Here is a 22922-nt window from a genome sequence, read left to right as displayed (position 1 = left end):
CTAACTTGAAATGTGATAATTTGGTGCTTTGATTGGTGCTATTAATCATTTAATAAATTCTGGTGTAAGGAAATATCACAGAGTTTGAGGATGTGACTTTAGAAATGTCTGAACACCATAGCTGACAGATCTAATTATTTAGTAATTAAAATAACTGTAAGCTTGGCTCAAGCATCATGCTATTGTGCTTATATCGTACAGCCACCTTGTCTTTAATACCAAAATATTCAATGCTCAATGTCAATGACGCTATTAGTAGTTCAATTCAGCTTTACTTTTCTTCAAAAATGTGATTGCTTTTGGAAATCATCTGTGTTTCACACAGCGTGCTTGAATCTTTCTCTGTGTGTACCCCTCGCTGTGTGTGCTCAGCTGAGCTGCTGCATCCCATGACCATGATAAGCAGTTTAGGTAATGGACGGGTCGACTGAATTCAGGCAGAGAAGTGATGAAGCAACCCACACATCAAATGAAACAGCCTGAGAGATGCCAGCTCTGTCCGATGCCTAACAGCAAGCAGTCTGCTTGTTATGCTTCAAATTCTTATAAAAATGCTGATTCATGGTCACTTCACTGTGACCACTGGTGCTTTTCAACTGAGTATTTATATTTCTCAAGTTACAAAGTCTTCTAATTGAAAAAGTCCAACAAGCTTTGTTGATCACTTAACAGCCTGTAGCAGTTATTGAAATGGCAACAACAATAAATAATCATTGAATCCATTTTTAAGCTAAGTTGTCAGATACTCTCTTGTTGCCTGATCAGTGTTGTTCTTTTTCTGAGTCATGTCAGGCAGTTAATTAAAGACTGTTGGAAAGGCAAAACATATTCAAAGATGTTGAAATGGTGATTTTTCACTATTTTTGGATGGAGAATAATGAGTTTGTTGATCCAAGCTTGAAGCAGATGGGCTACAGCAGCAGAGGACACCACTGGGTGCCACTCCTGTCAGCTCAGAAGATGAAACTGTGTCTACACTTTGCAAAGGATCGCCAAAATTGGACAACGGAAGATTGGAAAAATGCTGCTTGGCCTAACGGGCCTTCATTTCTGCATTGATATTTAGGTGGAATTTAAGTCAGAATTTGGTAGAAACAACATGAATGGATCAATCCTACCTTGCATCATCTGTTCAGGTTACTGGTGGTGGTGTGATGGTGTAGGTTTTATTGGCACACTTTATGCCCTATTGGGAATGTTACTCTCTTTATGACCACAGTGTACCTGTCTCCTGATGGCGGCTTCCAGCAGGATAACACACCATGCTACAAAACTCACACTATCTCAAACTAGTTTCTTGAACATGACAGTGAGTTTACTCTACGCAGTTGGTCTCCACAGTCACCAGATCTCAATGGGATGTGGTGGACACTCATCATGGATTTGCACCTGACAAATCTGCAGCAACCCTGTGATGCTATCATGTTAACATGGACCAAAGTCTCTGAGGAATCTTTCCAGCACTTTGTTGAATATTTGCCTTAAAGAGTTAGGGCAGTTCTCAAGGCAAAAGGAAGCCCAAGCCAGTATAAGAAAGGTGTACCTAACCAAGTGGCTAGTGAGTGTAAAACAGGCAACTGCTCTCAGGAAACATAGTATCCAGTTAAGATGACCAACAGAAAACCATGTGGCTCTCCCATTCTCTCTCTGTGTGTGATTATGTTTATGAGGGAGACACCCACTGATGTTCAGCCCTCTCACCTGACCTTCTGCATCCATGTACTTATTAATCAAAACAACAACAAACCCACTGATCTAGATGTGAAACCATTCACACCAGAACTTATAAAACTCCAGGGATTCGTGTGCTAGAGGTGCACACCAGGACTCCATTTTGAAATGTCCAAAAGCTCACGACACAAACTGGGGCTTCTGCCCTGCCTCAGGGTGAGCCACAGCTTCAAGATGATGACTCAGAGGAGGCAAACACCGACATGTTGTGATGACACTGCATGAACGACGCCGGGTAACATCGATGTAATTCATTAGGTTCCACTACAGGATACATACTTCTTGTTTAAGAACAAGTAAGAACAAGAATAATGTTACCTAGTGATATGTGAATAGTGTTTCTCATCCTGTTCACATGTACACGTGTAATAAAATTGTTTCCTCTTAATTTTTCTTTAAATAAAATCAACTCCACTATGATGGCATCTCACTTTTCTTAATATCTCTGGATTTTAGCAAAATTCATAGCATGGAAAGAGCTTCAGAAAAACAAAATGAGAATCCTTGTGTGGTGTGAAAACCACCGCAGATGTTTTTGATAATCTCTAATGTCATAAATCTTGTGCCAAGGACAGGAGTCTTCCCAGTGTGTGTCCTCCTCTGCACGGAGAGAAATGAGACACTCCGGCTGCCCTTCAGACTCTCTGTTCTTACATTGGCTCTTTTTTCACACCTTGTCAGACAGCACTATCTCTTCTTTTCACAGAGGAACAACAGCCCTTAACCCTTTCATCAGCAAACACATTAGAGAAGGCCCCACTATTTCACACGTTGTCCTGTTTCCCACACTTACGTTGTTCCAGAAACACCGGAGACTAACAGCAATCTAAAACAATCTAAAAAAACTTCCTGAAACTGTTAGTTAAGCTTGCATGGGTATTCCTGATAAAATGTTCACATAACAACTATTCTATTAATGGTTAAAGAAAACCACAGATCAAGCCACTGATTACAGGATTGCACATCATAATTAAACTCAAACACACAGTTCCTGAGCAGGAGGATGTTTGTCACAATCAAAAACAAAACAAGCCAAGCATGAAAACAGAAGGTGAACAGCAATGCAGACACACTGTAAACACAACAAGAAGTGAGCGCGTGTTGAATATACACAGCAAACAACAACAGAATGAGCCTGTTCAAACAAAATAGTCTGCCACACATAAATATGAGTATTTCAAAAATTCCTATTGGAGAGAACATCATTACACACATCACAAATTGTGGATATCATTCTAACACAGACTTTTCCTTCTAATTCAGTTGATTTGCATTTGGTGCATGTAGTCATACCTGGGCAATAGCTCGCTAAAAGTTGAATGAAAATGTTTTTTCTCCTCTCATATTCAAGCCTTAATATGTCTGAAACCATTCAAATTATTTGGACTGTTTTAAAATAATATTTTGTGCCTTCTTTATGACATGCTATAGATAAACTATAAGTTTCTTAGATAGATAGATAGATAGATAGATAGATAGATAGATAGATAGATAGATAGATAGATAGATAGATAGATAGATAGATAGATAGATAGATAGATACTTTGCTGAAGTACACAAGAGTTCCAAGCAATACACACACTTTCAACTTGTCTCGACTGTGAAAGCTTAAGAGTCTGTTAATAAATAGCAGGTACTCTTTAACTCTCCTTTCTGCAGTACAATTGGATTAACCCCCCTGACAGTATCATCATCTCGTCTCTGCAGCCTAGTGTTGAGTTCTCTTGGGGGCACCTTGGATGCTGACAGAAATGCACTCCAGCAAACAATAAATTCAGCACCAGGGACAGCTCCAAAACTGGCAAGGGGACACAAGTGACCTGTCTGTCATCTGCTACTCCACCGTAAGAATTTAACTCTAGAGGATTTCATTTAAATGAACACCATCACCACCACCACCACCACAAACAACTACAACAAAACACAAGTTAGCCTTTTAATCAATCATGCAGTCTCAGAAAAGCTAGCTGTACGGTTTTAGGCAGTAATGGATGTTTTGGTTGAAGAGAGGGGGGAACAGGAGCTACACGGTTTGGGAATGTGATGCCCCAGCTTCCATTAACCAGTCCCTGCAACATATCATCATCATCATCATCATGATCATCAGCATATCTCAGCACAAGATAACATGCCTTTTGCCAAACGCATAACTATGAGACGCTTTAGTCAGCTGTAAGCCTGGATGCATTTCAGCGGGAGCAGATTTAATGAATGATTAAAAGACCACATGCACCTAATCCCATGTAGAAAACAGGATGCTCCTCCTCTGTGGTGCTGTTGGTTTGTGAGAGAAAAACAATGACGCTAGAGATGGCTCCTCGCTGTGCTGTGACAACCAATTACATAACGCCAGAGCGGAGTGTTCTCATGAGCATTTGCGTCCATTTCGCCAAGAAATCATAAAATACAGAACGAGGCGATTTTTGATTACTATGCAACTTATCAGCACACATCAAAGCACCCTTCTAATAGATAGAACACTTAATTATACGACTTCTTTGATCGACGCAGTTTAGATTCCTGGTCTTGTTTACCAATTTGGCGCACGGAAAATAAACATAAAATGGCAATCCTGTCTTAGTCTTGGCTACTGTCTCCATCAGCAATAGTGTACTTAGCATGGAAACAGTATTTGGTGTCTTGTAGAATATTTAAGCAAACCGTATTGCATTGCTGATACAATTGGCACGCTGGGGTCAATTTTGCTCAGCCCGCCAGTGGGGCAATAGAAAGAGCTGCAGAGTGGAAAAAAACAGCCTGCACCATCCTCTAATTTGAAGGGAATGGTGCACATTAGCTTGACAGTGCAAAACCATAGTATACGACTCTATGATACACTTTCGCTTGTGGGTAACGCGCGCAATAGTAATTCTAGGTGATGCAAGATGGTCATCTTCACCCTTGGTGTTCCCAAACAACGGCACATCGTGTAACATGACGCATGCACAACTAAAAATTTGTTACTGAATCTGTAATACTTGGCAAGTGTCGCAGCAGAAGGGGGATCAGAGTTAATCCAGATGACAGGAGAGGATGCGAGACTCCTTTATCTCTGCGTCGCCCTTCGCGAAAAGGATGCTCAGCTTCTCTTTCGAGTGCAGCAATGTGGCATCAACAGAGAGCAAAACACACCGACTGACTTACCAGAGATGCTGCTCCTGCTGCTGCCGCTGAGGTGCACTACTGCCCGATAGCCTCTACTGCAAGTTATTCAGTATTTCCCCTTGCAGTGACAGAAGGTGACCCTGCGTTCTCTGCAAGACGCTGCATCCACGAGATCACGATGCACGCAGCAAGGGGGAGCTCCACAGCACAGGCGTGCGTCGAGGGGGATGGCCCAGCTTTTCCTTTCAATGGACGACAGGAATAGACAGAAGGGAAACGAATGAGAAAATGTAAGATGGAAAAAACGGCTTTTAAATTCCATCTCCCAACACTGGCCACGTGAGCTTAGGAGAATTTACACTAGATATACACCCTTGAATCATTTTTATTGTTATATTTTTATTATTTCATTTTTAATATCAGAATTAAACCATTACCTATGTAATTATTAGGCAGTAGTAAATTATAACATTTATAAATTATAAGCTTTTAAGAAATGAGGAGACCCCCCAAATGTAACTTCCATTTTCCAACCAATAGGGAAAGCACGTGGTATGACATGGCGTCACCGCCTTCCATTTAAACCACGCCCACGTTGCACTACGCTGCAAGGGAGGGGGATGGAGTGTTTTTGTGCTTTGGCTTCCTGACAAGCCCACTGACTCATCCACTGTTTCAAGTACACAAGAAAAATCTATTCACCTGCTGATTTATATGAGTGCACACTAAAAAAAAAAAAAAAGAAATCCCAAAACAAAACACTGTTTTCTTAATGACGTTATATGATAACAAAATGGCCAAAGTCATAGTAAATATAGTAATGAGAACCAGTGACTGATCCACAGACAGGTAATATTGGACACCTTTTTTAGAGAATGTGGTGAAGTCTACTAGGAACATACTAAGGCTGGTTCATCATTAGTGACAATCACAAATAAAAATTACAAACAAAAAGTTTCAATCAATCATTGCCTGAAGAACTTCCTTGTTTTTGTTTTGTTAATTATTTGAGTTCCTGTATATATAACCATTACTCTCTCACAATCCATTACATCCTCACAGTGCAGACTCTTTCCATTACAACTGCACTCTGAGTTAATGGATTCCATGAGACAGCACCAGCTCCCTTCAACCTCTTATAGACAAGAGTGTAACAGAAGAAACTGTAACTGACCAGTTTCTTACAGAAACAAATGGAAACACAACAATTACATATCAGCAAAAATCTCTGTTGAATCAAGGAAAATCTATTTGTTAACTTTTTTTCTTTGCTTGTTTGTCGTACTATTCTTTTCAAGGCTGGGTGTAACAAAATGCCCTCAAGATACCCAAAACCAAACAGGGTGAAGAGACAAGGCGTTTGCTTTATGGAGACGATGTGGCCGGAGAAGCAAACACCTTCATGCAGATTAATCGGATGCTGTTTTTTCTGACTCTAATGAGCAATGATTTCATACTGAGGATGTAATTAAATTGCAGTTAGTACAGACTGTCTATTTCATCACTCCACTCACATGATGCTGCCCTAGTTTTAATGATCAGAGTCTGAACAGTGAAATAAAAAGGCTCAAAAGCTGCAATCTTTGATGCCAAACCTTAAATCGTAGCCTACACAACACATTAACAGTGCACCCTCCATTCGCCATTTTCTTATATCATATTTACTTACTGACATCTAGTGGCAATTTACTGACAGTGCAAAATTTGTGACTGAACATGCTACACATGCTTGAAGTACAGTGTGAGTGGCTGCTTCTGTCCTGTGTCACATCATCAATAAACACCAGTGTCCCAGTGCCAGTGGAAGCCATGCACACAAGCCATCACACTGCCTCCACCGTGTTTTACAGATGATGTGGTATGATTTGGATCATGAGCTGTTCCACATCTTCTCCATTATTCTGGTAGAGGTTGATTTTGTTTTTTGCCTGTTCAAAGAATGTTTTTTTCAGAACTGTGCTGGCTTTTTTATTTAGATGTTTGTTTGTTATTTTGTTTTGTTTTTTTAGCAGCTTTTCTATTCTTGAGGCCTATGAGTGGCTTGGATCTTGCAATGAACCCTCTGTGTTTACTTTCATGCAGTTGTCTTTTTATGGTGGACTTGGAAATCAATACGCCTACCTCCTGGAGAGTGTTGTTTGCTTGGCTGGCTGTTGTGAAGGGTTTCTCTTCACCACGGAAATGATTCTGTGATCATCCACCACTGTTGTCTTCCATGGACGTCCAGGTTTTTTTTGTGTTGCTGAGTTCACCAGTACTATCTTTCTTTCTCAGGATGTACCAAACTATAGATTTTGCCACTTCAAATATTGTAGCAAGTTCTTGATTGACTTTTTTTCTGTTTACGGAGCTTAAAGATGGTTTGTTTCACCTGCACGGAGAGCTCTTTTGACCACATGTTGTCTATCCACAGCAAGATTTTCCAAATGACAGCACCGCTATCTGTCTGTCTGTCTGTCTGTCTGTCTGTCTGTCTATGCATATAGATATATAGAGATATAATTTATTTATTTATAAAGTAAAGCTATAACACATAACGCATAACACAAAAGCTAAGTAGACCCTCACTGTTTCCATGAAAATTAAGAGGCCAAAAAGCATCCAGGTCACACCAGATGCACTTGATTAACTGATCCTCAGCAAGTGTGAGCATCTCTGTGAAAAAAAGAAGTGTTCAGGTGTTTTCAACAAAACACCAATGAGGAAAGATAACACCAATGCTCTTAAAGAAACAATAGTTGATGCATTTCCGTTTGGACAGTGTGATGAGGCCATTTGGAAACATCTGAAGTCCATCATTGTACAGTGAGAAACAAGAGGAAAACACTGAACAGTTTCAAGTCAGCACAGCTTCGTTTTGTTGTATTTGAACAAACCACAAGACTTTTGGCACAACATCCTTTGAACAGACGAAGCCAAAGCGGAGATGTTTGGCCATAATGCATTGTGCCATATTTGGCAAAAAGCGGAATATTAACAACATATTGTACCAATTGTCAAGCACAGTAGTGGAGGGGTGATGATTTGGGCTTGTTTTGTACTCAGAGAACATGAACTCCTATGTTTACCAAAGTATTCTAGAGTCAAATGTGAAGCTAACTGTCTGATAGCTAAAGTTTGGCCTCAAATGGGTCATGCAACAGGACAATGATCCCAAGCACAAAAGGAAATCTACAACAGAATGTCTGAAAAAGAAAAAAAGAGTCAAGGTGCAACGGTCCAGTCAAAGTCCAGATCTCAACCCGACTGAAATGCTGTGGCAGAAGAGAGAGCTGTGCATAAACAAATGCCTGAAAATGTCCATGAAGTGAAGCAATGTTTCAAAGAAGAATGGGCCAAAATTCTTCCCCACACAGCTTCTGCATTTTGGCATGATGTAATATGTTAAATTTATTTGTTGTTTTTCATTTTGAGGTTCTATTTAATTGTAATAATAATTGTAGAAACTGTTAAATGTTAAATAATAGTTCATCTATATGATGCACATTATCTTTAAAAACACTCATGGATTTTGATTTAGACCAGTCCAAAGTTTCTCCAGGTAATCAAGCAGCAAACATGGCCATGTTAAATAGAGGTACAGTTGAAATTGTTGTGCTTTTGAAATCAAATGCATAATTTATTTAGGAAGTGCTCAGTGTTTACCCTTGACTGAATGAGGATACATTTAAGGCTTTTAAGCACATTCAGAGATTCACCATATTACCGCAAAAGTACCTCCTGTTTACAAAGGATATATTCATCATATCACATCATAGCACAATCTCTTTTACTTTACTGCTTTAACACAAATCAAACATTTATCCAAAGTTATTCTAAATATTACAGAATTAAATCTGATAAACAGATGCCTCCGTAGATTCTGTTCTCTTTTAGAAACCAATGGACTTCTAGTGTGAAAAAGGTATTGAGCCATAGATGAGGAACTGTCATTTTTCCCTATTAGGGAGAGAAAACAAGAGGCTGTCAAATATGTTAGCTTGCCAGAAAGCTACTTACTTACTTAGTGCTTGTTATTTTAAATGATGTCACTTGAATCCTTGTTTTTTCCTTAAAATGTAGCTGATCAAGAAAGCTGCACAGAGGCTGCTGATTGGGATGCCTGTGAAAAGCTGATGAAGGAAATTCTTTAAGAAGAGGATTATCCCAAATGAAATCCTAGCCTGTTCATTCATTACAGGGTGCCAATTCTATAATCAAACGTGCCTGTATGAGTAACATGTTTAAGACTGCATATCAGACCTTCGTGGAATATTGGCAGACAGCAGTCAGTATTGCACTGGCTTGTGTCATGTGTCATGGTTGTCTACATGTAATCATGAAAGTGTATATTTATCCTCTGTAAACAATGAAACTGCAGCCTCAGAGCACAGAAGGAATCACAGTGCAGACACCAAGGCTTACAGCTGCTATTGTAGGTGATGATTTATGGGCTTCCTTCCTTCTTGTTTGTGCATCATTCTGACTCTGAGGGGAAATACTGAGTATATTTGAACAACATTATTTATAGGGCACTGCTTAATCGTATACATCTTTAAATGCACCAAGCCTTCATAATGTGTCAGCCTGCTGAGAAGGGCATGTAAAGAGGAGAAGCCACCAAACAGAGCAGTATCATTGCATAAGATAGTTTACTGCGGTACTGCCACTAATCCCACAGGCGAGGGTCAAAGAAAAGGCACTTCCAGTTATGCAATATGAAATGTTACACAAAAGTACACAAAGCTAACATATAACATCCCTGCGCACTAAATGTATCATTTCACTCATTATTAGTCAGTGTAAGATAACACTGATGTAGATAAATACATTTCTTAGACCAGCATTAGTGGTCTAGAATAAGAATGATACTTTATATTTTTGATAGAGGTAATCTGAACAGAATATGAAAATTTGAAAGGTTTCACTCATTTTATGAAGCTATAGTTTTATAATTAGCTTACTGCCACACATAAATATTATGTGTGGAGCATAATGGCTCATTAAGTAATATAGTGCTAATACTAATACTGTGTTGCGACAGACTGGCGATCTGTCCAGGGTGGACCCTGACTCTTGCCCTATATGAGTAAGTCCATATGAGTGCACATTTTTAAAACTGTTACAAGCTTTAAAGTTAAAAAAAAATCACTTACATCCTGCAGTACTCACTGGCAAAACAAAAGCAATCTTGCACAGACGATAATTCCTTGTTGATGCCAGAGGTCGGAGAAGAACCACTAAAATAACTGCTTTTTACAGCCAGGGCACACAAAAGAACATCTCTGACTAACATACAGAAGACCACAGTAGGTGCCAGTTCTGTCAGCTAAGAAAAGGAAACCGAGGCTCACAAAATTGGAAGAATAAAAAATTGTTGTTTGGTCCTGATGAGTTTCAGTTCCAGCTTTGACATTCAAGTGGTTGGATCTAAATTTGGTGTAAATGACATGAAAGAATGAAAGCAGTCTTGTGGGTGATATGCTGGCAGGTGTTATGCCTCACTGAGCATCATTTAAACACCACATCTAAGTGACTACTGTTGCCTAACACGTCCATCCTTTTATGAGCACAGTGTACCCAACTTCAGATGCCTAGTTCCAGCAGGAAAACACATCATGACACAAGGCTAATTTTATCTTAAACTGGTTTCTTGAACATGACAGTGAGTTCAGTGCACTCAAATGGCCTCCACAGTCATCAGATCTGCATCCAATAGAGCACATTTGGGATGTGGTTGAACCAGAGATTCATATCATCTATGTGCAGTTGACGAATCTGTACCAACTGTACGATGCTATCTCAATGTGAACCAAAATCTACGAGGAATGTTTCCAGCAACTAGCTGACACTCTACCACGAAGAGAAAAAAAAAACTAAATACATTTTAAAAAACAAAACAAAAAACGGATTTTAAAACAAGCTGATAGTGAGGAACATTTTTGAGACGTGATTTCTGACGTCATCAATACGCTTTTATTGTGAAGGATTCTGCCTGAACCTGCTGCTGCTAGCGGAAGTGAAGCTTCTGCGAAGCACAACACAGCATTAACTGAAAAGAGAGGCTATGCACAACACACGGTGAGTACGGGTTTATTCGATTATGTCAGAATTGTAAAAAGATCGCTTTGGCGTGTAAGAAATCAGCTAGTCTCGTTTGTATCGCTGTACAACCTATAGTGTAACGGTGCAGCTAACGGTAGGTACCTTCGGCTGGGTCTCTAACAGCTCCATAGAAGCGGGGGAAGTTAAACGAGTGTTAATTTATATTTTAGCCTGACTGACTAGAACAGGGAACACTGCCTGCCTTAGTTAATTGGCACTTTGGCAAACACACAGAATACTGAGCAGGGGAATAGTGGCTTGCTAACAAGACATTCAGTGTTTATGTTGTGTGTAATTGGCCCACTGAGTGTTTGAAACGTCTATTTCATTTACCACGAGTTTACTGCATGTTTTTCCAAGTAACTCATCTGCCATTGTGTGAACTCACAGTTTCTTTGGCTAACCGTGCAAATTCTTTCCCCGTGTCCTCAGATTTGTAGCTGATTAGGGAGGTCAGTGATACCATGTGGAAGTCACATGAGCGACGAGGATGAGGCAGAAACAACAAGGGGGCAGCTTGAGGAGTGAGCCGCTGCACAGTGACTGCAACAGGGAGGGTGTCTGCTGCTCGTAAAGGCCTTGCACAAGCAGCCCCCTGTGTCCCCTTATCACTTAACATTTACAATGAACAGTACTACTCAGTCCCCTGCCACCATAGATGGGAATGTGGCTGTCAGCTATGTGCTGGTGCCATTTCTCCTCATTACCTTTGCTGGGATAATTGCAGCTGTGGTAAGTGGTTGGAATACATGGCATAGGATGATCTATGTGAAGTTGAGCCATTGTGTTATGAAGCAGTCCTACATCTTATTAACTTAAAAGGCAAGTGTGAATTGAGATCCACCCATACACACAGCGAATGTAAGATCTTTCATTTTGTCCATTTCAGATAATGTATATTCGTAGGAAAAGGAGGTAGGATTAAAATTTATCCATCAACATCATTGAACAGTTTCTTTTTCTTTCTTTTTTTTTTACCTTTATACCTTCACTGAATCAATAATGTGTTTTTCTTGGTCCCTCAGAGTTGACAGACTGCGTCATCAGCTATTACCAGTGTACACATACGATCCTTCAGAGGAGATTAATGAAGCTGAACAAGAAATGTTGTGGAGAGAAGAGGACACAAGGGTAAGGCACATCAGTTTTTACAGTTTTGTATTCTTTACTTGGAAGTGCAAGTGGTAAAGCTTGCCATTTTTATGTGACTCTTTCAGTATTGCTCCCATTGGAAGACATAGATTCTGGTGCCAAGCATGTTTAAAAGTTGCACAACCACATTTTCTAAGAAAGGCAGAGTGAAAACATTCTCTTAATACTGTTTGGTATACTGTCTAATTATATTGGTTGCAAAATTTTCTTTAGCGTGCACCAGTTCCTCAACTGATTGGTCAGTTCCTCAACTGATTGGTCAGTTCCTCTATTGCATTCAGTTACAGATAGAAGTAGAGTAGAAAGGATGATAGTATTTAGTATTAGTAGTAGAACGAGTTTAGCCAGTTGTAATTTTATGGGCATATGGTGGTCAAATGACTCATAGTTACTAATATCTGACCTGAAATCTGCTCCATATAAATTAAACAATCTGCCTTTCTGGTTTAGTAATATCTGAAAAATCCTTTTGTAGTCTTTTTTTCCCCCTGACAAGTATGCATGTCTTTTCCCAACATAGAATTTATACATCATCTTATTTTTCAGAAAATAAAATGACCATCCTTCTCATTTTTCTCAGTCTGCCAGCAGTGCTTATTGTTTTACATTTAACAAGCAAAAACCAAATAAATAACAGAGCTTAAATTTCAGATATGAGACATATTACATATTCAATACGATACAGTGTTTAATGTACGAGATGAGTCTTACCAGATTTTATCATATACATTTTGTTTACATGTTATTTGTCCTATAAAAGCACTTTATTTTGAGCCGAGTCGTGCACTGAATCCTGAGGCTCACTAGATGGCGACGTTCACTTTGTCCAAAAAGTTTGTCAAAAAGTTTTACTTCTCATTCGTCAAGTCAAGGTGGGATTGTATAGATGGGAAAGGGACAAAAGTGAGCAGTGCTTGAAAAAGCCCTTAATTGATCAGTTTGCCCAAATTACAAAAAAAATAAAAAATATCACGTACTCCTTATGATAGGTAGCCATGGAAAAAGTTCAGGTTTTGTCTGCCTGCGTTTTAGTGATAAATGTGTCCTTGTTGTCTTTAATCCAATACAGGGAGAGCAAATTAAATTTCAGTTAACTCTGAAAGTCCTGTTATGGAAGATGTTCCACGGTTGTGCGGTTTCGGAGAGACATCGGACTTTTACTGCATGAATCGAGCTTGGTTTACCTCCGCTGTATTGAAACGATGGTGGAAGTTTGACATACAGGAATTTTATAATCTCGTTATATGAAACTGAGACTACTGTCAAATCATCATAGCTTGGTATAATTTGGTTTGAGTGTGAAACTATTGTTCAGTTCAAAGCAGGTTTTCAGGTCCTCTCATGAGAAGAAATTTCACACTTGAGTAAACGTTTTTGCTCTTTCAAATAACTGTTAAGCTGTGTGCTTTTCTTTTTTTTCTTTTTTTTTTTCCTTTAGATTGTACAAAGTTGGGCGTCAAGTTATCAACAGCAACACCCTCTTCTGACCAAAGACGTCAATGCATGATGTTGGTAAACCCTGACGTTGAGCACTGTGGGGTGTGACGACAAACCTGCAACCACAGAGATCAGTAATTTTTATCGTGATGTACAAACAATCTTGTACAATACTTCTTTGCTTTTATTTGCTTCCTATTACTGTCGTCTCTGAGCACATCGGTGACGATGAGCATTTTCCTGTGTTCTCTTTTATGTACACTTTGAACTTCTGATGCCAATCCCGTGTGCCTAACAGTCTCAGTACCTTAAGATTATTTATTTGAAATTATTTATTTAAAGCTGTTTTTATTGAAAAAATCAGTGACATGACTCAAAGTTTCAAAGGTACCTGTAGATTTTTAATCTGTTGTTTACATTTGCTATGTTGTTGTGGGCGACGTGTGGCAAGCTGTTATGTTCCTGTGGGTTGCAGTGAGCATTCGTACTAGCTGTGCTCTTCGTGGCACGAATGTGCTGTACCCTTTAAAAATCAGCAGTCCTGCTGCGAGAGGAATTGTGATCATTGCCTGCACTGGTGATTTTAAAGGAGTTGTGTGCAGTGCATTAGAAAAACAAATCATCCTCTGATAAAATGACTAGTGTAGCGTTCAACAGTTACATTGTTGCAAAACTCTCAGAAAGAGTTTTAAACATGAAAGCCTCATGTTGCTGAAAAATAACATTAGCAGCTAAGATCAAGCTGCTAAATTTGATTTCAGTTTCATTTTCAGTGAAATGATTGAACAGCTCGCTTTAGTTTTACTTTGCTTAAAGAATCTAACTCATGCCTGGAGATTCACATCTTTTTGTGGTTTAGCCAAATCCTGTGACTCTTATCAATGGCATGAAAAGCCAGATAGTGGAAGTAAATAACACCAACCTCTCATCCCTAAAATGAGCTCTGACTAGTTCTCAAAATATGTCCTGTCTACAAGGCATGGCACCAACAAATTTACCTCCAGCTGAAGAATCTGTTCAGATGAATGCCATAAGTCTGACTGTTTTAAGCACTCAGGAAGTCTTGCTCTTTTTTTCTTTACGAGTCATAACCTCCCCGGTTCCTTTTTTGCCTTGCATTTGTGAATGTAAACTAAGAACAATTGAACTGTTTAACTGCCCTCAGATGGGGGAAACATTACTCAGTTTAACAGCTAATGTATTGTACTGAGCATGTAATGCTCAAACATGTCATGTTATCAGTTATGACATCTAAAAGTGTGGGCGGCATGGTGGTGCATAACAAGCAAGAAAGTTCTGGGTTTAAACCTTTCTGTGTGGCATTTGTTTTCCCACTGTGCTTTATCCACAGTGTCAGAAGAAAATCCACACTCCAGGGCTGGCTCTGGGTGTGACTGTTGCTGGTTGTCTCAGCGCTAGTCCTTGCTACCACCTGTCCAGGGAGTGCCCTACCTCTCTGTGGTTTGCGCTCCAGCCCCACCCTGACCCTCTACAGCTGTGGTTCTCAAAGTTTGGCTTACCATTTGGTGGTCTGTCATAGCGGTGCACAAAAAGATGTGGGAGCGTTTCTATTAAATTGCAACTCCTTTAGCTGTAGTTATCATAGATGAATGAATCTTATTAACACTGACAAATACAGAGAGTGTAAGGAAATGTAATAGCCACCTCAGTAATTGTTAAAGCCCAGCAAAACACACACACACACACACACAAAAAAGCAAATGCCAACATGAAGCACTATTTGCTGAACAGGCACTTTAAAGTGTGGATTTTTCCTGGGTAGTCCACTGACACTGGCTCCCTAAACTTTGAGAACCCAGCTCTGTAAACTTGGGATGGCAAACTAGTTATTATACCCAGAGGTGCTTAAGTATCAGCCTAATTGTGTTTCTATTCTATGCATTGCCTAGAGTTTTTTTTTTTTAAGCTTTTGTGAAGAATTTTATGAAATGAGCCATTCATCTTTAAAATTGTATCCACTGTTGGCTGAGATTTGCACAGGTGACACACCAGAGGGTTCTACTATAAAGTTCAAGATTGCAAGACTTTCTTGACAAAACCTAAAACCCCTGTCAGATAAAATGGGTAATATGGTGTTTTTCAACTGTTAAGGCAGGTTTTCTGCTTCAGCTTCTGCGAGTGCTCACATAAAAGGGGCGTTTCATCGTGTGACTGATCTTCTGCACAGAATTGATCCCTATGAGCCTAGCAGCTCTAGATGTTATCAAGCAGTGGTGCACTCTGTGCAACTGCTTATTTCTAACATGACGACCGCACATTAGAGCTCTAAAACTTCGGATAGGTTTAAATATTATAAAGGTTACTGTCCCATCACCTAATGAAGTGAAATTACTTTTATTGGTTGATAGATTCTTGGTTATGTGGTATAGTATCTGCAGAAGTATAGTATCTGGCTAACTCTTAAACCTCACCTTGTAGTACACCCCTCTGGAGAACTTTGCATGAAGGGCTGTGCATTCAGGTGATGTTTGATGAGATGGACTGATGCAAATGTAATTTTGGGAACATTGTTACAATCTTTCTCCTTTCAGACTGTACATCCATTGGTTCAAGAGATTTGGTAAGGTAACTGAAACACTGGAAATGTAATTATTTACTTTTGTAGATAGTTGCAATGCATCATTGTAGCCTGCATGAGCTGCACAGCAGAGTGCAATAATATGAACAAGTGACAAAGAAAATTCTTTTATTGACCATTTTCTGATACAAATTGTTGTAGGGCACCATAGAAATATAGACATTGTACATTTATATACGTGTACATTAAAAAGAATGATCCCATCCTATTGAGTTTACAGTATAAATCAACGGATGACTGATGTTACTATGTAAAATGACATATCGAGACTAGGAGGAAGTTGACAGAGGACATGAAATGACCGTTGTACGAGTATGGTGAGGATGGCTACGTGTGGCAGTGGTAGACACACAGTGGCCAACGGAACATGGAAAAAGCGCCCAGTCCATCACAAACATTTGTCCATGAAAATCTGAACTAACATTTCAGTGCACCAGAAGATTTTTTTCTTAAAAGGATAAAAACACACCTGCTAATCTACCACAGTCAGCGAACACAGTCGTCAAGCTGACAGGTCTCCCTGACTTGCTTCACACATTTAAAAAAAAAAAAAAAAAAAAAAAACCTGTCTGCAAGCTCCGGTTATGAATGAGCCAAGTGTTGGTGTCGTCACACAATCACATGCTCGACCTCTTGGATCTCTCATTACAGTCAGGAGAGGAAAAAAAAAAAAAAAAAAAAAAAAAAAAAATACACAAACATTGTCAACTCATGCCAAAGGTTACATTTAAAAAAAAAAAAAAAAAAAAAAAAAAAAAAAAAAAAAAACCAGTTGCAATAAATGGTAAAATAAGCCGTTTGAGTGAGGTATGAAATTCCAGGCATTGTCTTGCCTGTTTGCAGTTTTCCGGGTTTTGTAACTGAGGTTGTAGCAGCTTAGGTGTGTGGAAAAACCCAGTTAAGTGGACTGTGACTGTGGGTTCCCTGACACTTGGAAATACACAAAAGTTTTCTTTAACCATAGCAGACAGCATACAACACACATCTTCAAAAGACTAAGGAAAAAGTTTTTTTATTATTACCGTACTAAGTGATGACAGGAGGACCAAGCTAGGCGAAGCAGTGAGAGGCTAGATGGAATGAGGAGGGGGGGGAAAAAAAAAAAAAAAAAAAAAAAAAAAAAAAAAAAATATACAGCCCTGTCGGATAGTAGTGCCACCAACTATCCTGTGTTACAATCAAACTCCTTGTCTGACCAATTGCAGTTTGCCTTACGAGTGATTGAGTGAGGGCTTGGAAAACTGAGGACCATGTGAGGACAAAGATGCCAATGTAACAGCATTTGTAAAAGCTCCCTGAAGAAACGACACTGATGACTTTAAGCCTAGAACTCTGCCAACCTTAAAAAACACATACGAAAGAGTTTTATTATAACATGAGAAGCAGCACACGTGTTTTAAAATGTATGTAACCCGAAGGAACAAAAAAAACCAAACAAAAAAAAAAACAGTAAGTCAGATCGATTCTGATGACTAATGATACACTTTTACATCTCCCCACTATATGCAGAGAACTGAGAAGGAAGTCTGAGAAGCATCACTAAAATCTAAACTGTCCTACAGGAAGAGGGCTAAAGATGGTTCTCCTCTAATCGGGTGGGTGAAGTCAGTTATGCAGATTAGGAAAAGATACTTCTACCATCAGTTACCTATTCTCATCCTAAATGCTGAAGCTCAACTCCATCTAGAATACAACGCAAAGGATAGGTTAACCACTTCACACAAACACTCAAAACAAAACTTTGGGAAAAAAAAAAAAAGAAAAAAAAAGCAAGTATAGGTAAAATTCACCTTTGTCCAGTACAAAACATGGAGAAAAATCTATATGCCCTACCATCTCAGATGCGGGTACAACAAATAAGTAACATTAAGCAGAGAAAACATTCTACAAACCATCTTTAGGGGGGAGGAAAAAAAAAGAAAAAAGAAAAGGAGGAAATGTCCAGGCTCCTTGGAGAACACCTTTTTGTCCAGTATAAAAGACTTGTAATAACATGACATGTAGAGAAACGGGCTGTTACCTTTCATGTAATTCTTAGATCTATGCTTGAGCAAGTCCATCGTTCTATCCAGTGCTGTTGCATGATATATGTACTGTGTTAACCCTCCTTTGGCAAAAGGGGGCTTTGTCGTGAACAGTGGTCATGTGGTGGCACTGGCGTTGGAGATACAGCCCAGTTCTGGTTAACAGTAAGTCAGTATGTTGAGTGAGGTAGCATGCGTTGTGAATTACTGGTCCTCTTCCTCTTCCTCCTCAGATGATTCCTGGGATGCTTTTTCTTCCTTTTCCTGCAGAGGGTGGGGGGGGGGAGAAAAAAAAAAAAGAAGGGGGGGCTGTTAAGTTATGCCTTGACCACACCCACAAGGAAAATGCCCAAAGCACCATCAGTGTTCAATGACAATAGCTGCCTGTGATTCATGCCTCAACGCGACTGTTTTTACTTTAATAACCCCCAAGTACCAACAAGAAAAAGACTAAATGTTATTATAAATCTCTTTGATAAACCACTGTGGCATGAAGAACACCCAAGGGAAGAGTGAGCCATCTGTAGTGAGAAGTGATTCATACACACAGCGGTGAGTCACAATGAGGCATCCTGCTTTTTGCCCTCTTGCCTTTCCTGCTCACACTTACTGCTGCCCAAGATGTCCATTCATAAAAATGAGGAGCCTAGTTAGGAGGGTAACTGTGGGTCATTCCTTTCTGTGACTAATGCAATCCAGACGACTTTTTTTTTGAGTACGCCCTAACCACTCATGCACATGACACAATGTTACTACAAGACCGCAATTTCTCCTAGATTGAAACATGCTGCTTTGACCGGCTGTATGTAGTTGGGCGACTCATTTTGAAGCTCCTAAAAGTAAATATCCTGCTGTCAACATCTGGTTAAAAACAAACAAACAAACAAACAAAAAAAAAAACTAAACAGAAAACCTTTAAAGACATTTGCTGTTTTAAAACTACTCAGTAAAGAGTGGTTGACCATGCACGTCTGAATGAACACAAGACCCCAAAATAGCCAATGAGTAAAAAAATGACTGAGGAACAAATCAGGCAAGGGAATTAGGAAAATGCAATTTCACCCTGCAGGCAGTCATACCGATCATAATTCAATTGGGAGAGGAACAGCTTAACTGATGTGAACACTTGTTTGTCCTTGGGCTCTTACCTCCTTCTTAGGTCTTCCCCTGCGTTTTCCCCCTGCAGATGGGGCTGCCGTTGCCTTCTGTGAGAGAAAACAGAACAAGGTCAAGAGGGCTCCAAGTGGGCTCCAACATTTTGTTGTGATCCTCAAGGTCAGTGACCTGCTGATCTGCTAAGACTTTTTTTTTTTTTTTGGGGGGGGGGGGGGGGGTGTACAAAACGCAATGGTGTAAACAATATTTCCTACAGCTTTGCATCTAGCTGCCTGTAGATGGCGGTAAGGCCTCTACAATGAGACAGATGGAAAGGGGGCATTGGGTTCATTGGCTATTATCTGGAAGGCCGACAGGAACTGCACACAGGGCACTCCAGTTCGCTGGCCACCTGGTCTGAGGCTCAGAGACAGCTGGTGAAACTGAGCGGAGACACAAACCCTCTGCAGCTCGGCCCTCGCTGCTAAACCTATATCAAAACATGTATGCGCGACTTCCTCTCCCTCTGCCTTTCCCATACATAGCAGTGAAGACCGAGCGCAGGGAGAGCCGGAGGGTTGGGGCGGGGGAGAAAAATCAGTTGTTGCTATGGTAACGACAGGCAGAGAAGAACTAGGGCTGTGTGCTGGGTGGGGGCGGAGGGGTGCTTAGTGTCAGCTTGGAAACAGTCTTGCGGCCTCTGCACCTGCACCACACTTTGCATGACAAGCTGCAGGAAGCTGGAGGACAGGAAGTAGAGGGTGAGCATCACCAACAAAAAAAAAAAAGAAAAAGTGTGAGGCAGTAAACCAAGGTCTTTACAATGGGAAACCCTAGCCAAGCTATTTCTGACACCACAAGGGGGAAGCAGCCAGATTACAGCCAACAAATATATCTCAAGTAACAGCAGGACATCCTTTTACAAGGATGAGGTTAGCTACCGTTAAAATGTTCATCAACCAAAAGGAATCAGGGGTTTGGAGAAAAAGACAAAGCACTTGCAAGAAACAAATTTACAACAAATGCCACGCCGACTGCCCATCTTGGAATTGCAGCTATTCCGGATCAGGATGTGCGCTCGTTGCTGCTGAACTCACTGTCACTATGTGAAAACACGTCTGCAGACTGCATTGACTTACTTTGCCCTTGCCGGTTGTCTTGTTTTTGCTGCCCTTCGGCCGTCCTCTGGGCCTCTTTGGAGTAGGGGACCCACTTGGTTCCTGGCAATCACAATCAATACAAAGTTAGGGTAGTATACAACATCTGGACAATATTTTATCAACATAAGCTCTTAAAAATCTGGTTTATATTGATCAAGGTATATTGATCAAGGTTTTCAAATCAAATTATAGACATACAAAAAACAAAAAGCTCTCTCAGGTAAAGACATTGCAACTTATGTGCATTAAATGCTAAAAAGGTTGCCATGGTCCAGCAGATACAAGTTCACAAATAACAGATGTGTCATTAAGGGAAATATGCAACAGTAAGCACTTAGGGGATTACCGTCACATGCAAAAAAGCAAGGTACATTCAGCTCGAGGTGAGTTATCGTATTCATGTGTGGTTGTAAGCTTCGTCATGGCTGACGCGCCTCCTGTTGCATTTCTGCTGTGTTTACAACCGCAGCTCATAGCAACCGAGCAATTCAATAGTAAAAACACAGCTGGCTGAGTGACAGGTATATGAGCCACTGTGCGCTTCGACTCTGCTATGTCATCCATTACATGGAGAGCAGAGGTGGGTCGTGGGGGTTAAATCTGGTTTAAAGGCTTTAGGTTACAGGTTGCTTACAAACCAGTGAGACATGTGGCAAGTTTGTTGTTCTTCCCTTACAGTGATAAGGAAGGGGCAAATGGTCACAAGGGCATGCTGCAGCCATTTCAGGAGTCTTAATTTCATTGAGGGATATGCATGAGAAGCTCAGCTGCAATAATATCTACCTGAGCATCAGCTGCAGCAGACCTGAGTTAAAGGGTTTAAAAAAAAAAAAAAAAAATCTGCTCCCATCTTTTTAATAATATTAAATACATCCTTACTGTAATTTCTGGGATGCAATAATAATAATAATAATAATAATAATAATAATAATAATAATAATAATAATAATAATAATAATGATAATGATAATAATAATAAAACAGCACACTTTCTCCAATAAATAGAAGAACAGAATGGGACTACTTACGTCAGAGGTTTTTACCTGCGGCTGCTTACGGGGTCTTCCACGCCCTCTCTTCTCTGTGGCTTCCTTCTCTTTCGGTGAGACTGTCCCCTTGTCGCTCATGTTTGCGTAGCTTTTCAGACCTAAAGACATAAATCACACCGGTCACTCTTGCAGCAAGGGGAGGCGTCGAGTTCACACACAGAAAAATACACGGGCTATTAAACTCAGTGACCGCAACAGCAAACAAAAAAAAAGGGGGGGGACCGGCCTACCCACACACCGGTAACGCGTTTAACTCAATTAATCCGCGCTTATTTCCAGGTCTATTTCTGTCACAACCGTGCTCCATTACATAGCCGACGCTGCCACACAAACACTGGATTGGGATCAAACCGGCTTGCAGGGTACAGCCGGGACTCAGTAAGCGTTCGGAGGCCGAGCAAACCTGCAAAATACTACTGAACCCGGCGCTCCCCTGCCTCCACGACCATGTTTAGAGGCCCGTTTGCTGTAGTTGTTGTAGCCAACAATCGGGCCTGCGCATGAGACTCGCAGCATGTCTGCACGCCGGGGCGACGAAGAGATATCCCCCCCCCTCCTCCTCCGCCGCCGCCGCCGCCGACACACACATGCACATACACACAATGGCTAGTGTGTGCTCGTCTGGATTTGCAGGGTAAAGCCCTAGCCTGCATGGCGGCACCCATTTTTTGAGTGCTATAGAAAATGCAAGCAGAGCTCATTTGCGGGAACGAGAGCCCGGGCCGGAGCAACAAAAGACGGCTTCACATCTAAAGCATGCAGCGTCCTCTCGCCGGAGATCCCTCTCTGTAAAAATGCATTTAGGCGGTTGTAGCTTGCAAACTTTAGCTTGCCTTTCGACGTCTTTTTCTTGTGCACTCACCTTTATCGCTCGGTAGCAACCTCTGCTCTATATTTAAGACGAAATGTTTCCTTTAAGCCTAGCTGGTTGTACCCGGTTAAAAAGCCTCGCTCTGATCTATAGGCTACAGCTTTTATTCGTCAGACAACACACAGCCCGCCCCTTTAAAATCCCAGCTCATGCCGCTTTAAAAACAGTTATGAATTAAAATAAGAGCGGGTCAATATATATATACACATTTTTTAATGATTTATTTTTAAATAATAAAATAATACAAATTACCAGCAGGATGAAAAGTTTACTCCAACGACGTCCTATAAATAGCGCACGTGCTCGTCTTGTCTCCTACAGATAAAGGAAAAAGGCGCCAGCCAGGAGGAGTTTTGGGGCAATTTAAAGAGCCGCCCTCATGGGAGCTGGAACATTGGAGGGCGGAGATATAAGTGGGCCACCAACAGTACTACTAGCAGGCCAACCCCCCCCCGCCACCCACTTACGGATCCCTTTAATTCTCCAGGTTCAATCACAAAATATAAAAACATGTTTTTAAGTGGCGGGATATACTTTTAGGAACCAAGGAAAGAATGACTACTTACTGTATTTATATTGTCCCATACTACATTAACTTAACCAACACATACCACA

General features: G+C 40.5%; 2 protein-coding genes and 1 long non-coding RNA gene across 8 annotated transcripts in view; 1 reads left to right on the top strand and 2 right to left on the bottom strand.

The window, feature by feature from the left end:
- The window catches only part of pacsin1a (protein kinase C and casein kinase substrate in neurons 1a), a 36128-nt gene extending 31112 nt beyond the window's left edge, over positions 1 to 5016 (bottom strand). Inside the window, exon 1 of one of the 2 annotated variants that reach the window (XM_003438793.5) lies at positions 4876 to 5016. The gene's annotated coding sequence lies outside the window, so the exon portion shown is untranslated. Of the gene's footprint in view, positions 1 to 4709; positions 4851 to 4875 lie in introns of those variants that run through there. The other variant, XM_005448595.4, reaches the window with a different exon arrangement.
- A 5670-nt stretch (positions 5017 to 10686) lies between these two features.
- LOC100701698 (uncharacterized) lies at positions 10687 to 11656 on the top strand. The gene is made up of 2 exons (XR_003215485.1): positions 10687 to 10896; positions 11353 to 11656. It is a non-coding gene; the product is annotated as an uncharacterized LOC100701698 (long non-coding RNA).
- Positions 11657 to 17104: 5448 nt separating this feature from the next.
- On the bottom strand, positions 17105 to 22713 carry hmga1a (high mobility group AT-hook 1a). Of its 5 annotated transcripts, none has more exons than XM_019350005.2 (5): positions 22560 to 22713; positions 21431 to 21534; positions 20367 to 20447; positions 19281 to 19337; positions 17105 to 18396 (listed from the first exon to the last, which is right to left on the bottom strand). In XM_019350005.2, exons 2-5 carry the CDS (start codon positions 21512 to 21514, stop codon positions 18337 to 18339), a joined length of 282 nt encoding a protein of 93 aa, XP_019205550.1. In that variant the 5' UTR covers positions 21515 to 21534; positions 22560 to 22713; the 3' UTR covers positions 17105 to 18336. The 5 variants fall into 5 exon arrangements, with proteins under 5 accessions (XP_019205550.1, XP_013131829.1, XP_013131834.1 ...); XM_013276375.3 differs by having other exon boundaries at positions 21416 to 21534; positions 22560 to 22712; XM_013276380.3 differs by lacking the exon at positions 22560 to 22713 and adding an exon at positions 22299 to 22468.
- Positions 22714 to 22922: the final 209 nt, after the last annotated feature.

The sequence above is a fragment of the Oreochromis niloticus genome, linkage group LG20 (genome assembly GCF_001858045.2).
Source record: "Oreochromis niloticus isolate F11D_XX linkage group LG20, O_niloticus_UMD_NMBU, whole genome shotgun sequence".
Taxonomy (NCBI): domain Eukaryota; kingdom Metazoa; phylum Chordata; class Actinopteri; order Cichliformes; family Cichlidae; genus Oreochromis; species Oreochromis niloticus.
Note: the sequence above shows the minus strand (reverse complement) of the source record. Positions and strands in the feature narration are given on the sequence as shown.

What these genes read in the sequence shown, in the direction of transcription:
- hmga1a (XM_013276375.3), bottom strand. Translation starts at nt 21,514, where the DNA reads ATGAGCGACAAGGGGACAGTCTCACCGAAAGAGAAGGAAGCCACAGAG. An exon ending in CGCAGGTAAAAACCTCTGAC is followed by an intron (nt 20,448 to 21,415) that starts GTAAGTAGTCCC and finishes TGTGATTGCCAG; the next exon opens with GAACCAAGTGGGTCCCCTAC. An exon ending in GGGGAAGACCTAAGAAGGAG is followed by an intron (nt 18,397 to 19,280) that starts GTAAGAGCCCAA and finishes CACCCTCTGCAG; the next exon opens with GAAAAGGAAGAAAAAGCATC.